Source organism: Centroberyx affinis, unplaced genomic scaffold (assembly GCF_046629955.1).
Source record: "Centroberyx affinis isolate AG114_WGS23_722 - 3 ecotype Tasmania unplaced genomic scaffold, CSIRO-AGI_Caff_v1 ptg003164l_1, whole genome shotgun sequence".
NCBI classification, from domain to species: Eukaryota; Metazoa; Chordata; class Actinopteri; order Beryciformes; family Berycidae; genus Centroberyx; species Centroberyx affinis.
The window spans coordinates 115776-133577 of NW_027281217.1; the positions used below are offsets into that span (position 1 = coordinate 115776).

General features: G+C 39.3%; 1 protein-coding gene and 1 pseudogene across 1 annotated transcript in view; one reads left to right on the forward strand and one right to left on the reverse strand.

Moving 5' to 3' along the window:
- mtmr12 (myotubularin related protein 12) overlaps positions 1–13509 on the reverse strand; it is a 32661-nt gene extending 19152 nt beyond the window's left edge. Inside the window, 3 exon segments of the mRNA XM_071537956.1 lie at positions 942–1081; positions 1992–2049; positions 13242–13509. Coding sequence (XP_071394057.1) covers positions 942–1081; positions 1992–2049; positions 13242–13310 — 267 coding nt within the window. The 5' untranslated portion in view covers positions 13311–13509.
- LOC139659932 (uncharacterized) lies at positions 8085–10439 on the forward strand (annotated as a pseudogene).
- Positions 13510–17802: the final 4293 nt, after the last annotated feature.

The following is a 17802-nucleotide window of genomic DNA, read 5'->3' on the forward strand; positions in this document are numbered from 1 at the left end:
TGTGTTGTGTTTTTCCCTTTTGTGTTGTTTGCTGTAGTACTGTTTAGTTGTAGTTGTAGATATAACGGTAGAAATAAATGTGTTTGATACTAAAAGTAACTTGCTCTGTGTTTGTTTGCTCACAATATCAATATTAAACCGGAAAATATCTGTGCTGCCCTTTTATAAATAATTATTCTGTAGTATTAATAATAAAATAAAAATATGGTATGACTATAATAGCAACTTAACCTCTTGTGTTTGGCCAACCTAGAGGGCTTTTCCCTTGTGTTATTATCAGTCCCTTTATAGAAATTGGTTCGCTGGACTATTAATTGTCTATTTGGGATGTCTAATAACACTTACAATTTCCCTTATTAAATATTATAATCTTTGAGCTATGATTTCCTACAACACGCTGTCACGGCAGGTAAGGACAAGTAATTAATCCTATTGAAATGAACCAGTGGTTATGGTCAGGGCTGCAGCTAGTATTTTCATTATTGGTTATTTGTTTGATTAATCGATTGGTAATTATTTTTGACATTTTTTAAATTAAATGATTAGAGCCCAAACTGATGTCTGAAAATTGCTTACTTAATCTTACCAGGAGCCAAAACTAAAGTTTTTATATTATAATATGAAACAGAGAAAGCAAGTTAATGTTAGCATTTGTGAAGCTGTTACCAAGAAATGTTTGGTATTTTACTTGATAATTGACTAAATCAATTATTCATAAATTCAAGCAGTGTTCAAGTGAAATCCTACTCTAGACTCAGTCACATACATAGTTCCACAAATGGCTTCTGATATGGGCTAATGTTGCCTTACAAAATGACAGCTTCGTCTCAGTTTGCATACTTACACAATTCACACATACCATAATTCTAAATTAAATCAGTAAAATCTTAAAGCCAATTCTTTGACTATCAGGTAACCAATAGAAAAATGTCAAGTCTCACCGTCTCTTCCTCTGGTTCCTCATCGCTGACGAAAGATACACGGAAGTTGGTGCAGAGGAGAGTCCCAAACGTGCCGCGCTGCGACACCTCGTCCTGGGTGAGTTTTAGGACTGTACCAGCACTGCAGAACACCACCTCGCCTGCAGCATGGTGTGAAAACAGTGTGACAAAGTGCCTGATAAACAATAAAACTATAGTACATATAAGTCAATATGCCAAAAATTGAAAAAACAAAATAAATGGCAAAAACAAAAAGAATCGACTCCCTCTCTCTCTGCTCCCTCCCTCCAAACGAGGCTCAGGTGCATGCCTGTCAATTTAACAAATTTTACACAAAACACACCTCTGCTAACTCAATGTAGTTTTAACTAAAACTTTCGCCAGCAGAAATAATTTTTGTCAGCATAGATTAGCAATTGCTGTTACAAACACAAATTGTGATACAGACATTGTACATAACAAGGCACTCAACTACAGTGTTCAGGCTTAAACTACTGTAAAACACTGAATACGAGCCCTAAGCTGAGGAGATCGTTTTAGGGGCTTTATGCAACACTCCTAAAGAAAGCCCTGGCCACAGAGAATGATTTGCCTGAAGGGAAAAACTTGACACCTAAAGTATTGCATGTAATTGGGTGCTGAAATGTAGTCAGAGGCCAAGCCTAGATATGCCCTAAAAGTAATCAGTGGAATCTTAACTCTAAAACAGGAAATGCTAAAGAGTAATATGATCCTTAGTTTTAGTTAAAAGCCATGATCTAGCTGAAGAAAGGAGAGGGACAGCTGCCATTATCTAAACAAGTCATGGTAAAAGCATGGATAATTTTCTCAAGATCAGCAAAAGATAATAAAGACCTTATTTTGCCAACATATTTAACTTCTATATTCATAATGGACACAGGGTCCAAATCATACCCACATATTGTCCAGGCTTTGTTTGTTTTTGTTTTTTGTAAGCCAGTCATACAAATAAATTATTTCCATAGTAATGGCATCAAAAAAAATTGTTGTGAAAATTAAAGAGCGGATTTGTGTGACATAGCTTTTTACCTGGTAATAAATCAGGGTGCTTCTCCTCCCTTGAGGTGTCCTTCTCTGAACTGATTTCCTGTAAAACAAAGAGTTCCGTTTAATCAATTTGATTTAATCAAGCTTAATAAATTTGAGCAAGTATTGACATTTTGGTGTAACTTTGTGCTCATCTGTACCATTATGCAACCATTAAGCAATGTACATAAAATTTAAAAATACGAGGTAAAAGCGATTTACAACAGAGGTAGATAAATAGATAAATAAATAAAAAATTAAATGCAAAATAATAGGACAATCACTTGAAACAATTACAGAGGTTGGGAGGTTTGTGATCAAGGATTGGAATTGACCAATGGGTATGAAGGTATCTCAGCTTTAGGGTATGTTGCAGAGTGTTCCATGTATCTGGCACAGAAAAATTTAAAGCAGATTTTCCCCAATTAGTCTGGACACGGGGGACTCACTTCAACAAATACTACTCTGCCGAAACACCAATGAAAAACCATTGCAAGAATGGTTCATACTTTAGTCCCACCCACAAATGCACTGATTGGCTCAATTGTTTCTCTGAGTTACAACAACCTGTTGACTAGAGCAACAACAGACTCTCTGAATCGGCCAACAAAATCTGAAGAGTGGGCGGTACGCGATTCAGGAGTCTGGAACCAGGCTAACCATATCCATCAAGAGTGCAGGTGTATTTACAATCTCAGTGAAATCCAGTGCTCACTCATTGAAACTCAAAGTCCGTTTGTTCAGGTTCAAGTCATTACCTAATTTTAAACGGGAATGATTTGTGTCAGAAATTTTACTTGCGTAACCCCCGTTCTCTGAGTAGTATGAGTGAGATGTCTCACTGTCTACTCTGAGAACCGGGGTTACACAAGTAACCTAAAGTTCACTTTAATAGCATTTGTTTCGATGTCTCACTATGGAGACTCCCGTATTGCCAGACAAGCTTATCTATGTTTTGCCTGGGAGTCAATGTACTCTTTCTCTGTTCACTGTAAAGCCCAGGTCGGCCAGGTGAGCCATAAACTTGTTCTTCTTCGGGGATTAAGCCCTCACTACCATTGTAATATCACTGCTGCATGGAACGCGGCATAATTCCAATTCAGGGAAGAAGGATTGTTAGAGTAAATATCCGACCGCGAGGTCCAACAGCCAGCTTCCTCCGTTGCACCCAGGAAGGTCCGATGACGTCATTCTGCATAATAATTAACCATGTGCTTCTGTTTGTTTGAGAAATGATGGAAGATTTAGTGTGAACAATGGACAGATAAAGAAATATAAATTTGCCTCAGAGTAGATTCATTATAATTAGTATTTGGAATGTTTGTTTAAATTATAGTTAACCTAATTTGTTAACTTGTTACATATAATAATGATCTGAGGACAAAGGATTTATTTTAGAAATGTATCTTTCTTTATCTGTCCATTGTTCACACTAAATCTTCCAACCCCCAATTCCAGTCGTTGCATTTACAAAAGTTAACAAGTCTGGTTTTCCACCGTTGGAAGTTTCCCCTGAACGTGTATATCAGATACGGTATAACACCGCTGCCGCTGTTCATCTCTTGACTCGGCAGCAGCGAACCATGAGTTACTGTTTGTGACCATTAACGTTATACATTAACAGCGAAATATTGCTAAAGATGATAAGAAGATATTAAGGACTGTAGGACTGAGGGGGGCTTGTCAAAAAGAATGTGTGTTATTATGTTCATTCAATTCATTTATATAGGCTTGCTCCACACAACACATTACCACATTCTTTGCAGTTAAAGTTTATTTTTTATTTATTTATTTTTATTATTATGTATTTTTTAAGATGTTTACAATGCGGAAAAGCTGTGCTTTCTGCATAAACCTGCCCCTGTTGGATTGGCAGTAGCTTGCTTGTCCTACACAGTTGCCTTGATTTTATTTTTTTGATTTTTTAACGTTATATAGGCAGCATTTTATGTTTATTTTCTTAATTTAAGCTATATATATATATATATATATCTTTTGTTCTATTTGTGTTTTTTTTATTTATAACTGAAGTTTACTGTTCAGTGCACTGATGTCAGACTCATTTTGGATAATAAAGTTTATTGTTAAACTGTAAAATATCCTGCCTCCATTACATATCTTTGTCACAAGTGTTTGATAACCACATTTGAGGGATCATTGCAAAAAAAATGTGTGTTTATGTATATATTCTGTATATATACAGTATATAAAGAATATCGGCTGATATATCGATATCGAACATTTTTTACTCCCTAATATCGGTATCGGCCCCCAAAAATCCAGTATCGGTCGGGCTCTAGTATATATATATATATATATATATATATACACATATATATACACACACACACACACACTGTATATATATACTGTATATGTATATATACACACACACACAATTCTTCCACGGCATCAATAATCACAAACATATGTAGTTAAATGAATAGAAATATAAAAGGAAAAAGATAAATCAAGGAAATACAATCCACAAATATTGTTGATTGCAAAAAACAAACACAAATGTAGCCTATTCCCCCATCCATAAATAAATTATTTCTTACTTGTTTGGAAAACCATTTGTGAAAAAAGTTTTGTTTGTATAAAATAAGTTCAAGAGGTTTTCAGAGAAGTGACAACACTTACAAACATACTTACAAATATATTTTCCAATATATTTTCAGAGCCTAAAGAGACATTTAAATTGTTGAATTTGCATTTGTTAATTGAACTTCACGTGACTCCACCAGTTGAAAAAGGCCAGAGCCTAAGCCTTCCTAGTGTTGACAACCACTCAGGCAGAAGATCTTAGGAAGAGATTGTTGCTACCATAGAAGAAAGAGATCTAGTAGAAGCCGAATTGACTCGACATGGACCAGACAGCCCCATGTTTTTAACAAAGTGCCTGGTGTAAATTTTGACAGCCCTACGGATATTTAGCTACACAGTTAGGCCTACTTATACCATCAGTGTCAGTACAGTTGGTAAATGGTAAATGGACTGCATTTATATAGCGCTTTTATCCAAAGCACTTTACAAGATGCCTACATTCAGCCATTCATACACCGATGGTGGCAAGCTACCACGCAGGGTGCTGGCGCAACCATCGGGAGCAATTTGGGGTTCAGTATTTTGCCCAAGGACACTTCGACATGCGGACTGGAGGAGCTGGGGATCGAACCACCGACCTTCTGATTAGTGGATGACCTGCTCTACCTCCTGAGCCACAGCCACAGCGGCAGTTCCTACCACTAATATTAACGACATAAGTAGCTAGATGCATGATGTTAGCTTAGGTTAGCTGGCTAGCTAGCTACTCTGTTAATGTTCATCGTCTGCTGTGGCTGTGAAAGGACAAGACGGCAATATAAAATTTGACTTGGCTTCTTGCTAACATTCGATCACACCAGTGGTAAGCACTATGGTGAATAGCCTACATGGCTTTTGGTGATATTCATGGCAGATTAACAAAATAAACTAACTGGAAATCTCTTATGTAATGTGATTATCGTCTGATTATCAATCTCTGACTGATTAATGACAACTTCAGATGGCAAATAGTCAAAATGTAGCCATGATTATGTCTACAAGTAGGTCTGTATCAGAGTTAAAGTCAGAAAGCTGTCTCTGTAACAGGACCTTTCTGGTGATGGAGGTGATGAGAGCCGTCCTGCTGTGGTTGAAAGAGACCTGTCTGGCCTCACTACAGCTGTACAAGATCCACATCAACAAAGTTAAGTTCAAAGTTACTTGACATTGAGAATAATAAATAGGACAATTATCATTTTATCTGCTCATTTAGCTTGTGTAACCTTATTAAAATGTGACTCATGTTGATCACAGAAGCCCAACTGTACCAGACCATCCCAACCTTCAGTCCATCTATGACACAAGTAAGAAATCATTTAGGCCATTGGTGGATGGAGAGATACATTTGTGTTTCTATTTTTTGCATTCAGCAATATTAATACAAATTTGTGGATTGTACTATTTATTTATCTTTTTCCATTTATATTCATTTTATTACATTATTGATGCAGAAATCCCTCCATACATGCAAAATCCGCATCGCTCTTGTTTTCAGAGTCTTAAGCTACCTCCAGCTTTGAAATGCTGCAGCAATATTCAATCTAGTTTTTGAGCAGCTTTGTTATTGCGGGTTTGTCAGGCTTTTTAAGCTTGTTGCAGTTCGCTCTGCTGTGGTTGCACAAATGAAACTGAAAGAATTCCCGAACTCAAGAGGGGCGTAAGAATGGCAAAACAGAGAATACGGACTGAGTGACCGGCGTTGATCAACACTTGCAAACCCCCGCTGATATATTATGTTTATTTTGTGTTAACAAGCAAGTAAAATATTACTGATTACAGCTAAAATGGTAAAGAAAATATTAAAGACCTCTGGGAATCAATCCAGCCTCAGACTTTTTAATGACTCGTGGATACCCTGTAAATGCAAGCGCAGCCTTCCCCTCGCTGTCGGAGTTAGTCATGATGAACGCTGCCGATTCATCGTCTGGGACCCATGTTACATTTGGTAACACATAAGCTGTGCGGTGCAGCCTGCAGTTACTCAGTTGACATATTAATTAGGGGTGTAACAGTTCAGAAAACTCACGGTTCGGTTCATATCACGGTTTTGGGTTCACGGTTTTGGTTCGGTATATATATATATACACACACAGTACTGTGCAAAAGTCTTAGGCACCCTAGATTTTTTATATAAATTTCGTAGAAGTCGTAGATTTGTTTTCTGCATTAGTTTGTCAGTAGACTGCTGTTTATTGTAAACTTTTGATATTCAGAAACTTTTCATTTCATTAGTTTTGAAAGCATCTTCGCTTTATGGATTCCTCTGACATATGCCTAAGACTTTTGCACAGTACTGTATATCTGGTTCACTGGGGAGGGGACATACAATTGCAAATTCCAATTTACACAATGTATTTATTTAAAAAATCTTGTTTGCCTGAATGACAAATTTTTCACTGAAAATTTAAGTCCATTATAACAAAATCAGCAGACTTTCTTTCAAAAGTATTATGTTATTATAACATAAAATATCCCTGCACTGTAGGTTAAGTAGGCCAACATCAACAGTGCAACATAAAATAAAACCTTCAGTGTTTTACTCCGGGGCATCAACATAAAATGCAACTTAAATCATGCACTGAAATCTTCCACTAATGAATCGGGCTACATCTCATCAAAATCTACATCAAAATGTTTACAACTAGAAATCTTTTCTACAGTTACAAATTATTTTTGTTTGCTTAAATCTAATACATTCATGCAATTTTTTTCCCCACGTTCACAAATGGTGATATACAACTGCAAGTCTAAAATTATTTGCAAAAATCATTTCACAAGCTCAGAATCTTTTTTACAAGCTCAAAATTGTTTTGACCCTTTATTGAGCCCATATTTCTTCAGCATTATCTAATTAGCTAGCCTCGTTTGCATTCCATTAAAAAACATGTTTATTTAATCTTTGCATTTTGACTTCATGTAGGCAAGGTTTCCAGACCGAAATTTACCAATCTGATAAACTGGCTGAAATCCTTGAATCTATTTCTGTTACAGGAGTAATCCTGTAACAGAAATGAGAACACATTTCTGACAGAACAGAACACATTTTGGTTTGGAAACCTAGCCTACCTGAAGTCAAAGATTCGATAAACATGTTGCTGCTATTGTCCTAAGTCGGACGCATCCGGATTGACGCACTCTGACGCACTTTCCGGTCTTTTCGTGGGGATTTGAATTCACTGATCGCCACCTAGTGTAAGTGGAATTAATTTATACATATCTAAGGATCTATATGTCAAATTTCATATGAATACATGGAGTGTGTGTCTGTGTGGGTGTGTGTGTGTGTGAGTGTGAGTTTTTTTTTCCTTTTTACAGGAACATCAAGATGTTAAAAGTAAAGGTGGATATAGAAATGTAAATGCTGCTTTGGTTTAAGGTAAATATACATGGCTATGAATGGTGATATGGCAATTTATAAAAAAAATGTCAACCTTATTCAAGGGATGAAATGTGCCTGTAGACGTAATTTTGAGTTTATTTCTGACTGAAAAAATGTATATCAATTTACAGATGCCAAACATCCGGCAAATTAAAAAGAGGGAGAGGAAGACGAGGAAGTGGACCCCGGAGGCCATGGAACAGGCCATGCAGGAGGTGGAAGCAGGCAGGCTCACTTGCAGGCAGGCAAGCGGTTTGGGGTCCCGAAGTCCAGCCTGAGTGACCGAGTCAGTGGAAGGGTGGCCTCTGGCTGTGTCCATGGCCACTTCTCGCCCCTGAAGATGAGCATTCTCTGGTGGAGTACTGTTTGTATTCTGCCAGTCATGGGTTTCCACTGACGAAGCCTCAGATCCTGGCCCACGCTCTGGCCATCTACAACTACCGCCACCCAAACACCCGGAAGACTTGGCCAGACGTGGTGGATTAACTTCAGGGAACGGCACCACCATCGCCTCACTGCCCGGACCACAGACATAATTGACCGTGGGAGGGCATCCTGTGCCAAGAGGGGGCCCATAAATGAATATTTCAGGCTCCTCACTGCCACCCTGGAGGAGCACGGGTTGAGGGAGAAACCCTGTCAGATCTACAACTGCGACGAGACAGGGTTTCAGATGGACTCCATGAGAAGAAAGGTCATCGTGCCCCGAGGGACCAAACATGCATATAGGCAGGCCCAGGGAACCAGGGACCACATCACCGTCCTGGCCTGCTTCAATGCGGCTGGGGAGGATGTCCCCCCTTTTGTCATCTACAAGGGGGGATATCCAGGGGGCCCCTATAACAAGGAAGGGGTCCCTGATGCCCTCTATGGGAAGTCGCCGGCAGGGTACATGGACAGTGAATTGTTTAGGAAGTGGTTTGTCGGGCACTTCCTGAAGTTCGCCGCCCAGGAGCGCTGATCATGGACGGACACCAGTCCCGCCTGGATCCAGAGCTGGTCCGGGCGGCACAGAGGGAGGGGGTCATTCTCCTGTGTTCAGGAGGTGTGGCCTCTACCCTCTGGACCCAACGGCCATTGACTGGTCTCGGGTCATGCCGTCCGGGCCGCGGCGTGGGACCTCCTCACCACCTCCGCCAACCCCACTGGCATCTTCATGGGCCACGCCTGATGCTACCCACCCCATCCAACCTCCCCTATCCCCAGTTGCCCCACCCCGATCCCACCTGGCACAGCAACCCTGGCCCAGACTCACCTTACCACTGCCCCCCATCCCCTGAGCCCACCCCCTGTCCCCAATACCCAGAACCCACCTCCCCCTCCACCTACCAATCCTTACCTCACCCATCCCCTGGTAGCATCAGGCCAGATAACAGCTGACCTGGCCCACCTCCTGGCCGAGATCAACTTCGCCCGCAACACCGGCAAGGTCAGGAGGAACACCACCAAGGCCCGGATCCTAATGGCTCAGGAGATGTCCGATGCCATCGAGGAGGCGGAGGACCGTGCTGCAAGGCAGGAGGCCCAAGCTCTGGCCAGACGACACCGAGAGCAGCAACGGGCCGAAGACACCAGCCCGGCAGCCACTTCCTCTACCCTGCCTGGCGGCTCCCGCCCCAGCCGCAGAATGTCCCTCGGGGCTGCTCCAGCCACCAGCTCCGGCCTTCCCATCGCCGGTCCCTCAACCCCCTTGGCCCCCTCTTGTGCCTCCCATGGTCCCCGGCTGCCTGCCCCCAGTGGCACACCATCCCCAACGAGCCTGCCTGCTCAGGAACATCAACACCATCCCCCATCTCCTGCTGGACAAGCGGACGGTAAATCATATCTATTTTACATTTGACTGTGCATTTAATTGAATTTAAATATCGAAATTTAAGAACTACTGTGATGCATAGACATTATTGGGAGTATGTATTTTCATGTTTTAATATAAAATATTATCATTCTTTTAGAGCCTTCAACATCAGGATGTGGCCTCCGGGGGTCCCAAATTTCTTCCTCTCCCTCCCAAAGTAAATCCTTTATATAATCTGTAAAAACAAACAACATTTTAACATGTTGGTGACAGTAGCCTTGATGAAGAATAAACAAGACATGTCTAAGCTTTGTCTCTTATTTTTACAGCCTCCAACCAGGCTTCTGTTTCCTTGTCGTCCTGCTCCTCCTCGTCTGCTGGACCCACGACATCCACCGATAGTGTACTTCATGCTGACTGTCTTTGCATGCCAACACATGATAATCAGGCAAATTTCTTACTTTTTTTTTTGTGAGTAGGTCACACCGCTGGGAAAAGAAGACAGGAGCCAACAGTTTCGCCGTGTGGCCAGTGCAGGAAACCTGACCCTCTGGAAAGTTCGGAGGGATTGGTGTCGTGGGTCCAGTGTGACAACTGTCACAAATGGTTTCATACCATTTGTGTGGGCTGGGAGGAGGAGCTGGACGACGACGATCAGGACTTTTGGTGTTTTTGGTGTCTAGACGTTTGATTTTGTTTGTCTTATTTATTTATTTTTTTGCATTTTTTTGTCCTGTCTATTTTATGTTAATCAATAAATATTTTATGTTAATTAATAAATAGCTAATCTTTTCCATCATTTGCTATAGTCATTTGTCTTTGATTCAGACATTACCATTTTAGTCATAAACACTAATGTTTATAGTCCTGCCATAAATACTCTTGTGTGTATTACTGGCAATTGTTATATGTACATATGTATGAGTGTATAATTGCTCAATTTAATGCATCAGCTGGTATTTTGTAAGTGATCGAACTTAGAAGAGAGTTTAACAAAACATCCAGCAGGTGGTGGTAACGCAGCAAAATGGAAATTAAGGAGCCTTAACTGCATTATTTGGAGTTGTTGAAGCAAGTTATCTTATTGTGAAGGACGGAAGTATGGTGCCGGATGTTTTGTCATGATTGATGTAGACTTGGTTGACTCAAGAACAACCTAAAGCAGGGCTATTCAATTACAAATTCAGTTGGGCCAGATTTTAAAACCGGGAAATGTAGATAGGCCAGACATTTAAAACCTTTTTTTTAGCTTTTGGTAATGATAAATTTAAACAAACGCAAATGAATGTAGTAAAAAATAGCAATCTTTATTGTTTCACTTTTGAAATAAAAAAATATATTTTTGGTCACATATCTGACCCAGGCACATCACAACGTGCAGAAACAGAATAAAAAAAGAGCTCAATGCACAGAATCATAACAATAACAGTAACCAATAACACACTCTATTACACACAGTGGTGGAAGAAGTACTGAGATGTTTTACTTAAGTAAAAGTAGCAATACAACAATGTAAAGATACTCCATTACAAGTAAAAGTCCTGCATTCAAAATCTTACTTAAGTAAAAGTACATAAGTATTGGCAGCAAAATGTACTTAGAGTATCAAAGTAAACGTACTCATTATGCAAACTGTCCCCATTTAGAGAGTTATATTTTTCATAAATTATTGGAATATTAATACTGATTTCTTGACATACATGTACATGTAAGCAGCATTTTAAAGTTGTCAACGTGAAGCTAATCTTAACAATTTAGCTATACTTTTGGGTAGGCTAATCTATAACAATGCTATTTTATAGTTATTTTATAAAGATGATGTTTTAAATATAAAATATTGATCTGAAAAGTAACTAGTAACTATAGCAGTGAAATAAATGTAATGGAGTAAAAAGTACAATATTTCCCTCTAAAATGTAGTGGAGTATAAGTACAAAGTAGCATAAAATGGAAATACTCAAGTAAAGTAGGCTACAAGTACCTCAAAACTGTACTTCAGTACACTACTTGAGTAAATGTACTTACTTACTTTCTACCAGATTACACATAACTACTATTTGCTAGTCCAGGCAGGGTTAAACCGACGCTTTTCATTGTCAATTTTACGTTTCAGGTTTGACAGAGACATATTTTCAGAAAAAGTGGGGGTCGTCTTATATTCGAGGACTACACAAACGTGTTCCCAACATCAGACATTCTTTTTGAATGGATAAAGTACCGGTGTAACACCGACTCCTACACGGACTGTTGCATTATGGGTTGTTTGTAGCCTTAATGTTGCTAGGCTAGCGAGTGTCTTACAGTCTGTTTATAGTGAGTCTGTTAGAGTCAGTCAGCGCCAAAAGTGTTTCGTTAGTCCAGTTTAACCTGCAGGAGTTTCTGAAGGCTCGTGTAACGTGTTTTTCTGCCAAGGAGGAAATAAATTCATGACGAGTGAAAACGAGTCCAATTTTTTATGAAAACAATATTACAATTAAAATCGCTATTAAAATAGCCTATTTAATTCAAGCTCGCTGGGCCACTCGGAGGTTGCTTCTGGGCCGGATGTGGCCCGCGGGCCGCCAATTGAATAGGCCTGACCTAAAGGCCCTGCAAAATCAGCAGCGCGTAGTGTTTACAGCGTGAAGAGAGGGGTGTCCGACTCAGGACAAGCCTAGCGCGCAGCTAAATGGCGATAGCGTCCTTTTTCCGACTCTGGTAAAGACAGATCTAAAGTAAATGATTAAAACGATATATGGTTAGAAAGGTAAGAAGTTATACTTGACTTTTACACCATTAAACTAGGTGGAAACATTGCATGATCGTTTATAACAGTCGTTAAAGCAAAATCTTAATAGAATGTTAGCAAAAAAGTGTCCGGCTCAGGAAACAGTTCCGCTAGCTGTGGTAACACTGTCCCCAAGACCGTCTCGGCGAGAGCGTCACGCCAAACAAAATAATCTGACAATTTAATACTGCCTCGCGCATCAAACGCACACATCTGGTAGCTTACACTTAAGACCTTTTAGAAATCGTGAGCGGTCATTCATAATGCAGCATACAGGTGATTCTGCACCAGCTAATTCAATCAAATGTGAACTTTTACAATTGGTTCACACTGCTCGCTATCAGAGCCCACGGTGTGACGTTATTTTGGTTGAACATTGTGGGACTAACAGGCGAACCATTTATAAAAGCTGAGTGCTGCTCGGAGTATCGCGTGAATTTCGATTTGACAGTGGACTCCACTGGACAGTGGACAATGGCCCTAAGGTCTTCAGCTAAAGTTATGTTATATCCGGTTTACATGAATGTTTGTCAGCAAGCAAGGCAGCATTACATCAAAATTTGAATGGAGTTTAGCGTTCTCTTCTTACCAGGGCGACACGAATCGGGGCTATGGAAACCCCACCCTGTCCTGTCTTCCCAATTGGCCGAAGTTATTAGCTCCTGCTAAATTGACGAGCTGAACGATAAATAATTATCGTTCAGCTCGTCAACACTTCAATCTTACCTCTGGAGTGACGTAAGAAACAAACGACGGTTTTGCAGATTTCCCTCCTCCGCTTCCCAGACTCAACATTTCAGCAACTTCCACTGGCTAGTTAGCAGACAGCTCTCTATCCAGATATATACTAGCTAGCTCAAATGGTGGATGGCAGCTAGCTCTTTGCTGTCTACGGGCAAGCTGTCGATGAGATCACGTTTGCCGCGTTGACGTCATGTCAGATTTAACGTAAATACGAACTGCCTGCAAAATCGTTCACTTTTACCAGAGACGGTTACTTCCAAGGAGGTTCTATATTACTTCTTCCTTCTCTCTTCGTCTTCTTCTTCGTTTAGGTATTTCGGCGGTTTATATGCTTCAAGGCACATTACCGCCCTCCCCCGGTCAGAGTCACAAAAGTCATTTTATGTCATACTCGCTGATAAAAGTCAGCCGCATGTGAGAAATGTATGACCTGCTAACAGCTGTTAAAGCTGCCACACCCTGTTCCCACGGGAAAAGATTATCCCATCACTATTCAAGAGTTAAAGCAAAAACTGAAAACTCTTAAAAATGGAAAGGCCTGTGGAATTGACAGAAAAGGTTGGTTGAAAACTCCAGGTTGCTCTTAAACTGTGCAACCTAGTTCTACGAAGTGGACATTTCCCTGTGATCTGGAACACCCTCATTTAAAATTGGAAATAATTTTGCCCCAGCAATTACAGGGGAATCTACATCAAGAGTAATCTATGTAAAGTTTTTTGCAGCATATTAAATACCAGATTATTGCCATATCACTGTGAAAAACACCTTATCAAAAAGTCAGATTAGTTTCTTACCCAAACATCAAACTTCAGACCACATTTATACCCTTCATACATTTAATAATTGTGTCCACCTCAAAACCAAGGATAGATACTGTATTTGCATGCTTTGTTGACCTGAAAAAAGGCTTTTGATTCAATTTAGCACAATTTATTATTTTTCCAACTTCTCCAAAGTGGCATTGATGGCAAAGTATATGATTTTATTTATCCAAATACTCTGACAATTAATGCTGTGTGGAGATTGGAGATAAAATAACTGATTTCTTTACCCTAATCTGAGGAGTCCATCAGGGCTGCAACCTTTCCCACCCTGTTGTCATTTGCATCCATACATTAGCCACTATTATTGAACAATCTCCAAGCCCAGGACTACAGCTGCAGAGAAAAGAAATGAGGTTCTGGTTGTATGCAGATGATTTGGTTTTATTTTCTCCTACGCAGCATGATTTACAACAGAACCTGACACTGCTGGAGAACTACTGTAAAACTGGGCACTATCCATCAATGTGGATAAAACACAGATTATATTGTTCCAAAGAAAAAAATACAGATCACAAGCAACCAAATACCACTTTACTTTGACCCAGTGCCTGTTAGTCCATCACTAAAACTTTCCTGTCTTTGTTAAGTAGCCTAGGCCTATTTTGTAGAGATCAGTGGCTTTCTTTAATTAGTTGACCTTTTCTCAGAATAGAATATCTTGAATTTTTGTATGTTGATGTTTAAACATAAAAAATCCAAGTTATTTTTAAGATTAATTAACACAGACCAGTCCCTTGATGTATCAATATAGTGAACAGTAGTTCATCGGTGTGTTTGTGTGTATGTAGCCTATTTTTTCTGGGAAGAGCTGACCAACCCCCAACGTTGACTTCCCCGCCTGTCACACCAAATTTGCACCCATGCATTCACTATTGCTTGGAATCATCGGTGGAAAAGGTATAGTAAAAGTTGAATTTCTGATGGAACTTATTAAATCCATATTGAAATCCAACAGGGCACCAGTATGGGATCCCCATTTGCACCTAATTATGCAAACCTATTGGGAAGAAAAGTTCATTTTAAGCAACAGTAATCCATGTTTTATATTATTTTTAAAAGACTTTTGATTGGTTTTGTGGGCTCTGAAGATGAGTTGTTCATATTTAGAGACTACATCAATAATACCCAAATTTTCAGAAAAGAAACAGACAGAAATACTACATACATGCTGAAAGCTTCCTGAATAAATGATCACAAACACCCAGTTCTTAAGATTAAAATGTATAACAAAGTGTCAGACCTTGAGGAACAGAAGATCATGTCAACATGTTTTATCAAAGAGAGAATGTATAACTGAAGCTATTGATAAAGTTAGCCAAGTAGACAGACACCAATTGTTAACCCCCTCTAAGACATCTACAGACAACAGGGTCACTTTTGTTTCGGAATATAGTAATGTTTCTAAACATGTGAATAATGTAATCAGAAAGCACATGAAAATCCTACACTGTAACCCTAATCTGAGAGATTTGAGACTTTGTTGTAACAAATATGTACCAACTACACATACTACCAACTGGGGTATTTGGGAATGGTATTTGGGAATTTTAGATGTGGGAAGTGTACATATTGCTCTACATATTGACCTACGATGCCAAAATTGTTAACCACCCTCATACAGGGTGAGCACATCATACCAAGCCCAAGGGGTTTGGTATGATGCAATATGATAAAACAGCTCTTGAAGAGGGAGGCACACTTTATTTTCACACTGAACATCCCTAGACCTGAGTGATTTCTTATGACAGGAGTCTTGTGGCTCTACAGGTAACTTGGTAATGCCCCATAACTAGCCCATAGCTAGAAGTTCCCTGTGCTAATACCACTTATGGCCGGTCCTCCTTCCAATTTGCTGCTCCCAGCAACTGGAATGAGCTGCAAAAGACTTTGAAACTGGACAAATTTATCTCCCTCACTACTTTTAAGGACTCTATTGCAGAGATGTTCACACACACCTGCAAATGCCATCCAGCCCTTCAACTTTCATGACTTGTTTGGTGTGTGTTTTGATTATTTCCCAGTTCCCATACTGTTTTGGGTTTCTCTGCCTCTGCGATGTATGTAACATTTGTATTTGATAGTCTCATTAGTCTTATCTGGATTGTTTTGTTTGGTCTCTTTTGCCTTTCTTTTTTTTACTTTTTTTTGTCCACCTCTTACCCTTCAAGAAGTCCTTCTGTCCTCTTACCAGGCAGTCATTGTAAGTAAGAATTTGTTCTTAATTGACCTGCCTCGTTAAATAAAGGTTAAAAAAAACAACTAGATCACCAAAAATGACAGAATGTAATGTATTTATTAGAACAACTGTACAGCCCACCTACTGTAGCTTCCTTATTGTGTTTGTACTATGATCATGGTCAATGTCAGTATTGCCATTTGCCCTTCTTAATCCAGTTTTGTACTTTATGCTTGAAAGACGATTGTGTTATCCTTTTCATTGTGATAATATTAGTGTAGCCTATGTTGTGACAACTATGTTTTGACAACTTTGTTACCGACAATTCTTTTGCTAATTTAACTTCGTTGTTAACTTAATTGTTGTCACATGATTACTATTAAACTTTTCTATTGCTACATTGAGAGCAGACCTGAAGAACCAATGGCAAAGAGTGTTCGCTCTGCAAACAGTGTACAGTGAACATACCTATGGACATCGTTTACTTCTGCAGTCACCAGCACCATAAAACGCACAGCTGTGCACAAGACATACAGTTCTGTCAAGCCTGTTTGCATGCTGGCAGATTTTTTTTGTCCAGTTTTCACATCTGGCTCCAGCTGTGCCAAGCTGATACATACAAGACTGGATGCTGTATCACTACCAAAGGTGCTTGTACCAAGTATTGAATAATTTAATGTGGCATTTCAAATTTAAAAAATTGTCCAAAAAAAAATTGAATTCAGGTTGCAACACTACAAAATGTGTCAGGGTGGTTCACACTCTGAGGGCTCTGTATCAAAAACTTATTATATCAAGCTAACAAGCGTTGTGGTTACTAGGTTTACAACTAACCCTAGCCCAAAACTGTATCATGCATTTGGTGGGTGCACTGTATACCATGAAAGAAAGCAGTCAAGTAGCCAGCAGACGGCACACAATTCTTCATTCAGGAAATGTATTTATTCTGCTCATTGTAAAGCAGAGTACAAAGCCTGATGGGCATTCAAGAATGGACCTACATTGAAATGCAATTACAACATCTAAATTACATTTTTTCCCCTCATTGTCATAATTCTAATCTTATATAGATTATTGAAATTAACGATGCAGCATCAAACCAAGATAAAGGGCAAGCAAGGCATTAAAGTTTCCCATTAACAAGTAAAACAAATGTTAAAAGTCAAAACACAATAACGAATGATCTCAGCACAGCCATGCTTTCCATAAACCAAAGCCTTTTTCGTCTATTGCAAGATTCTATAAATATTTACATATATATATTTATATATATATATATGAAAATATAAAGAGACATATATAAAGCTACAGTTAGGGATAACCTCACTACTAACACAAATGTCTCAAGAATTGATGTTTTCTTCAGAATTGTAGTGCAATGCCACATGGATCTGTTAACTTAATTGCAGCCTAGCCTTTAGACATGACAAGACCACAGCATCAAACACCACTTGCATTAAGCACAAAGAAACTAATATTCAAAAGGACAACTTAGAAAATAAAGTTCCAGACCAGATTAAGTGTTTCACAATGGCTACAAAAC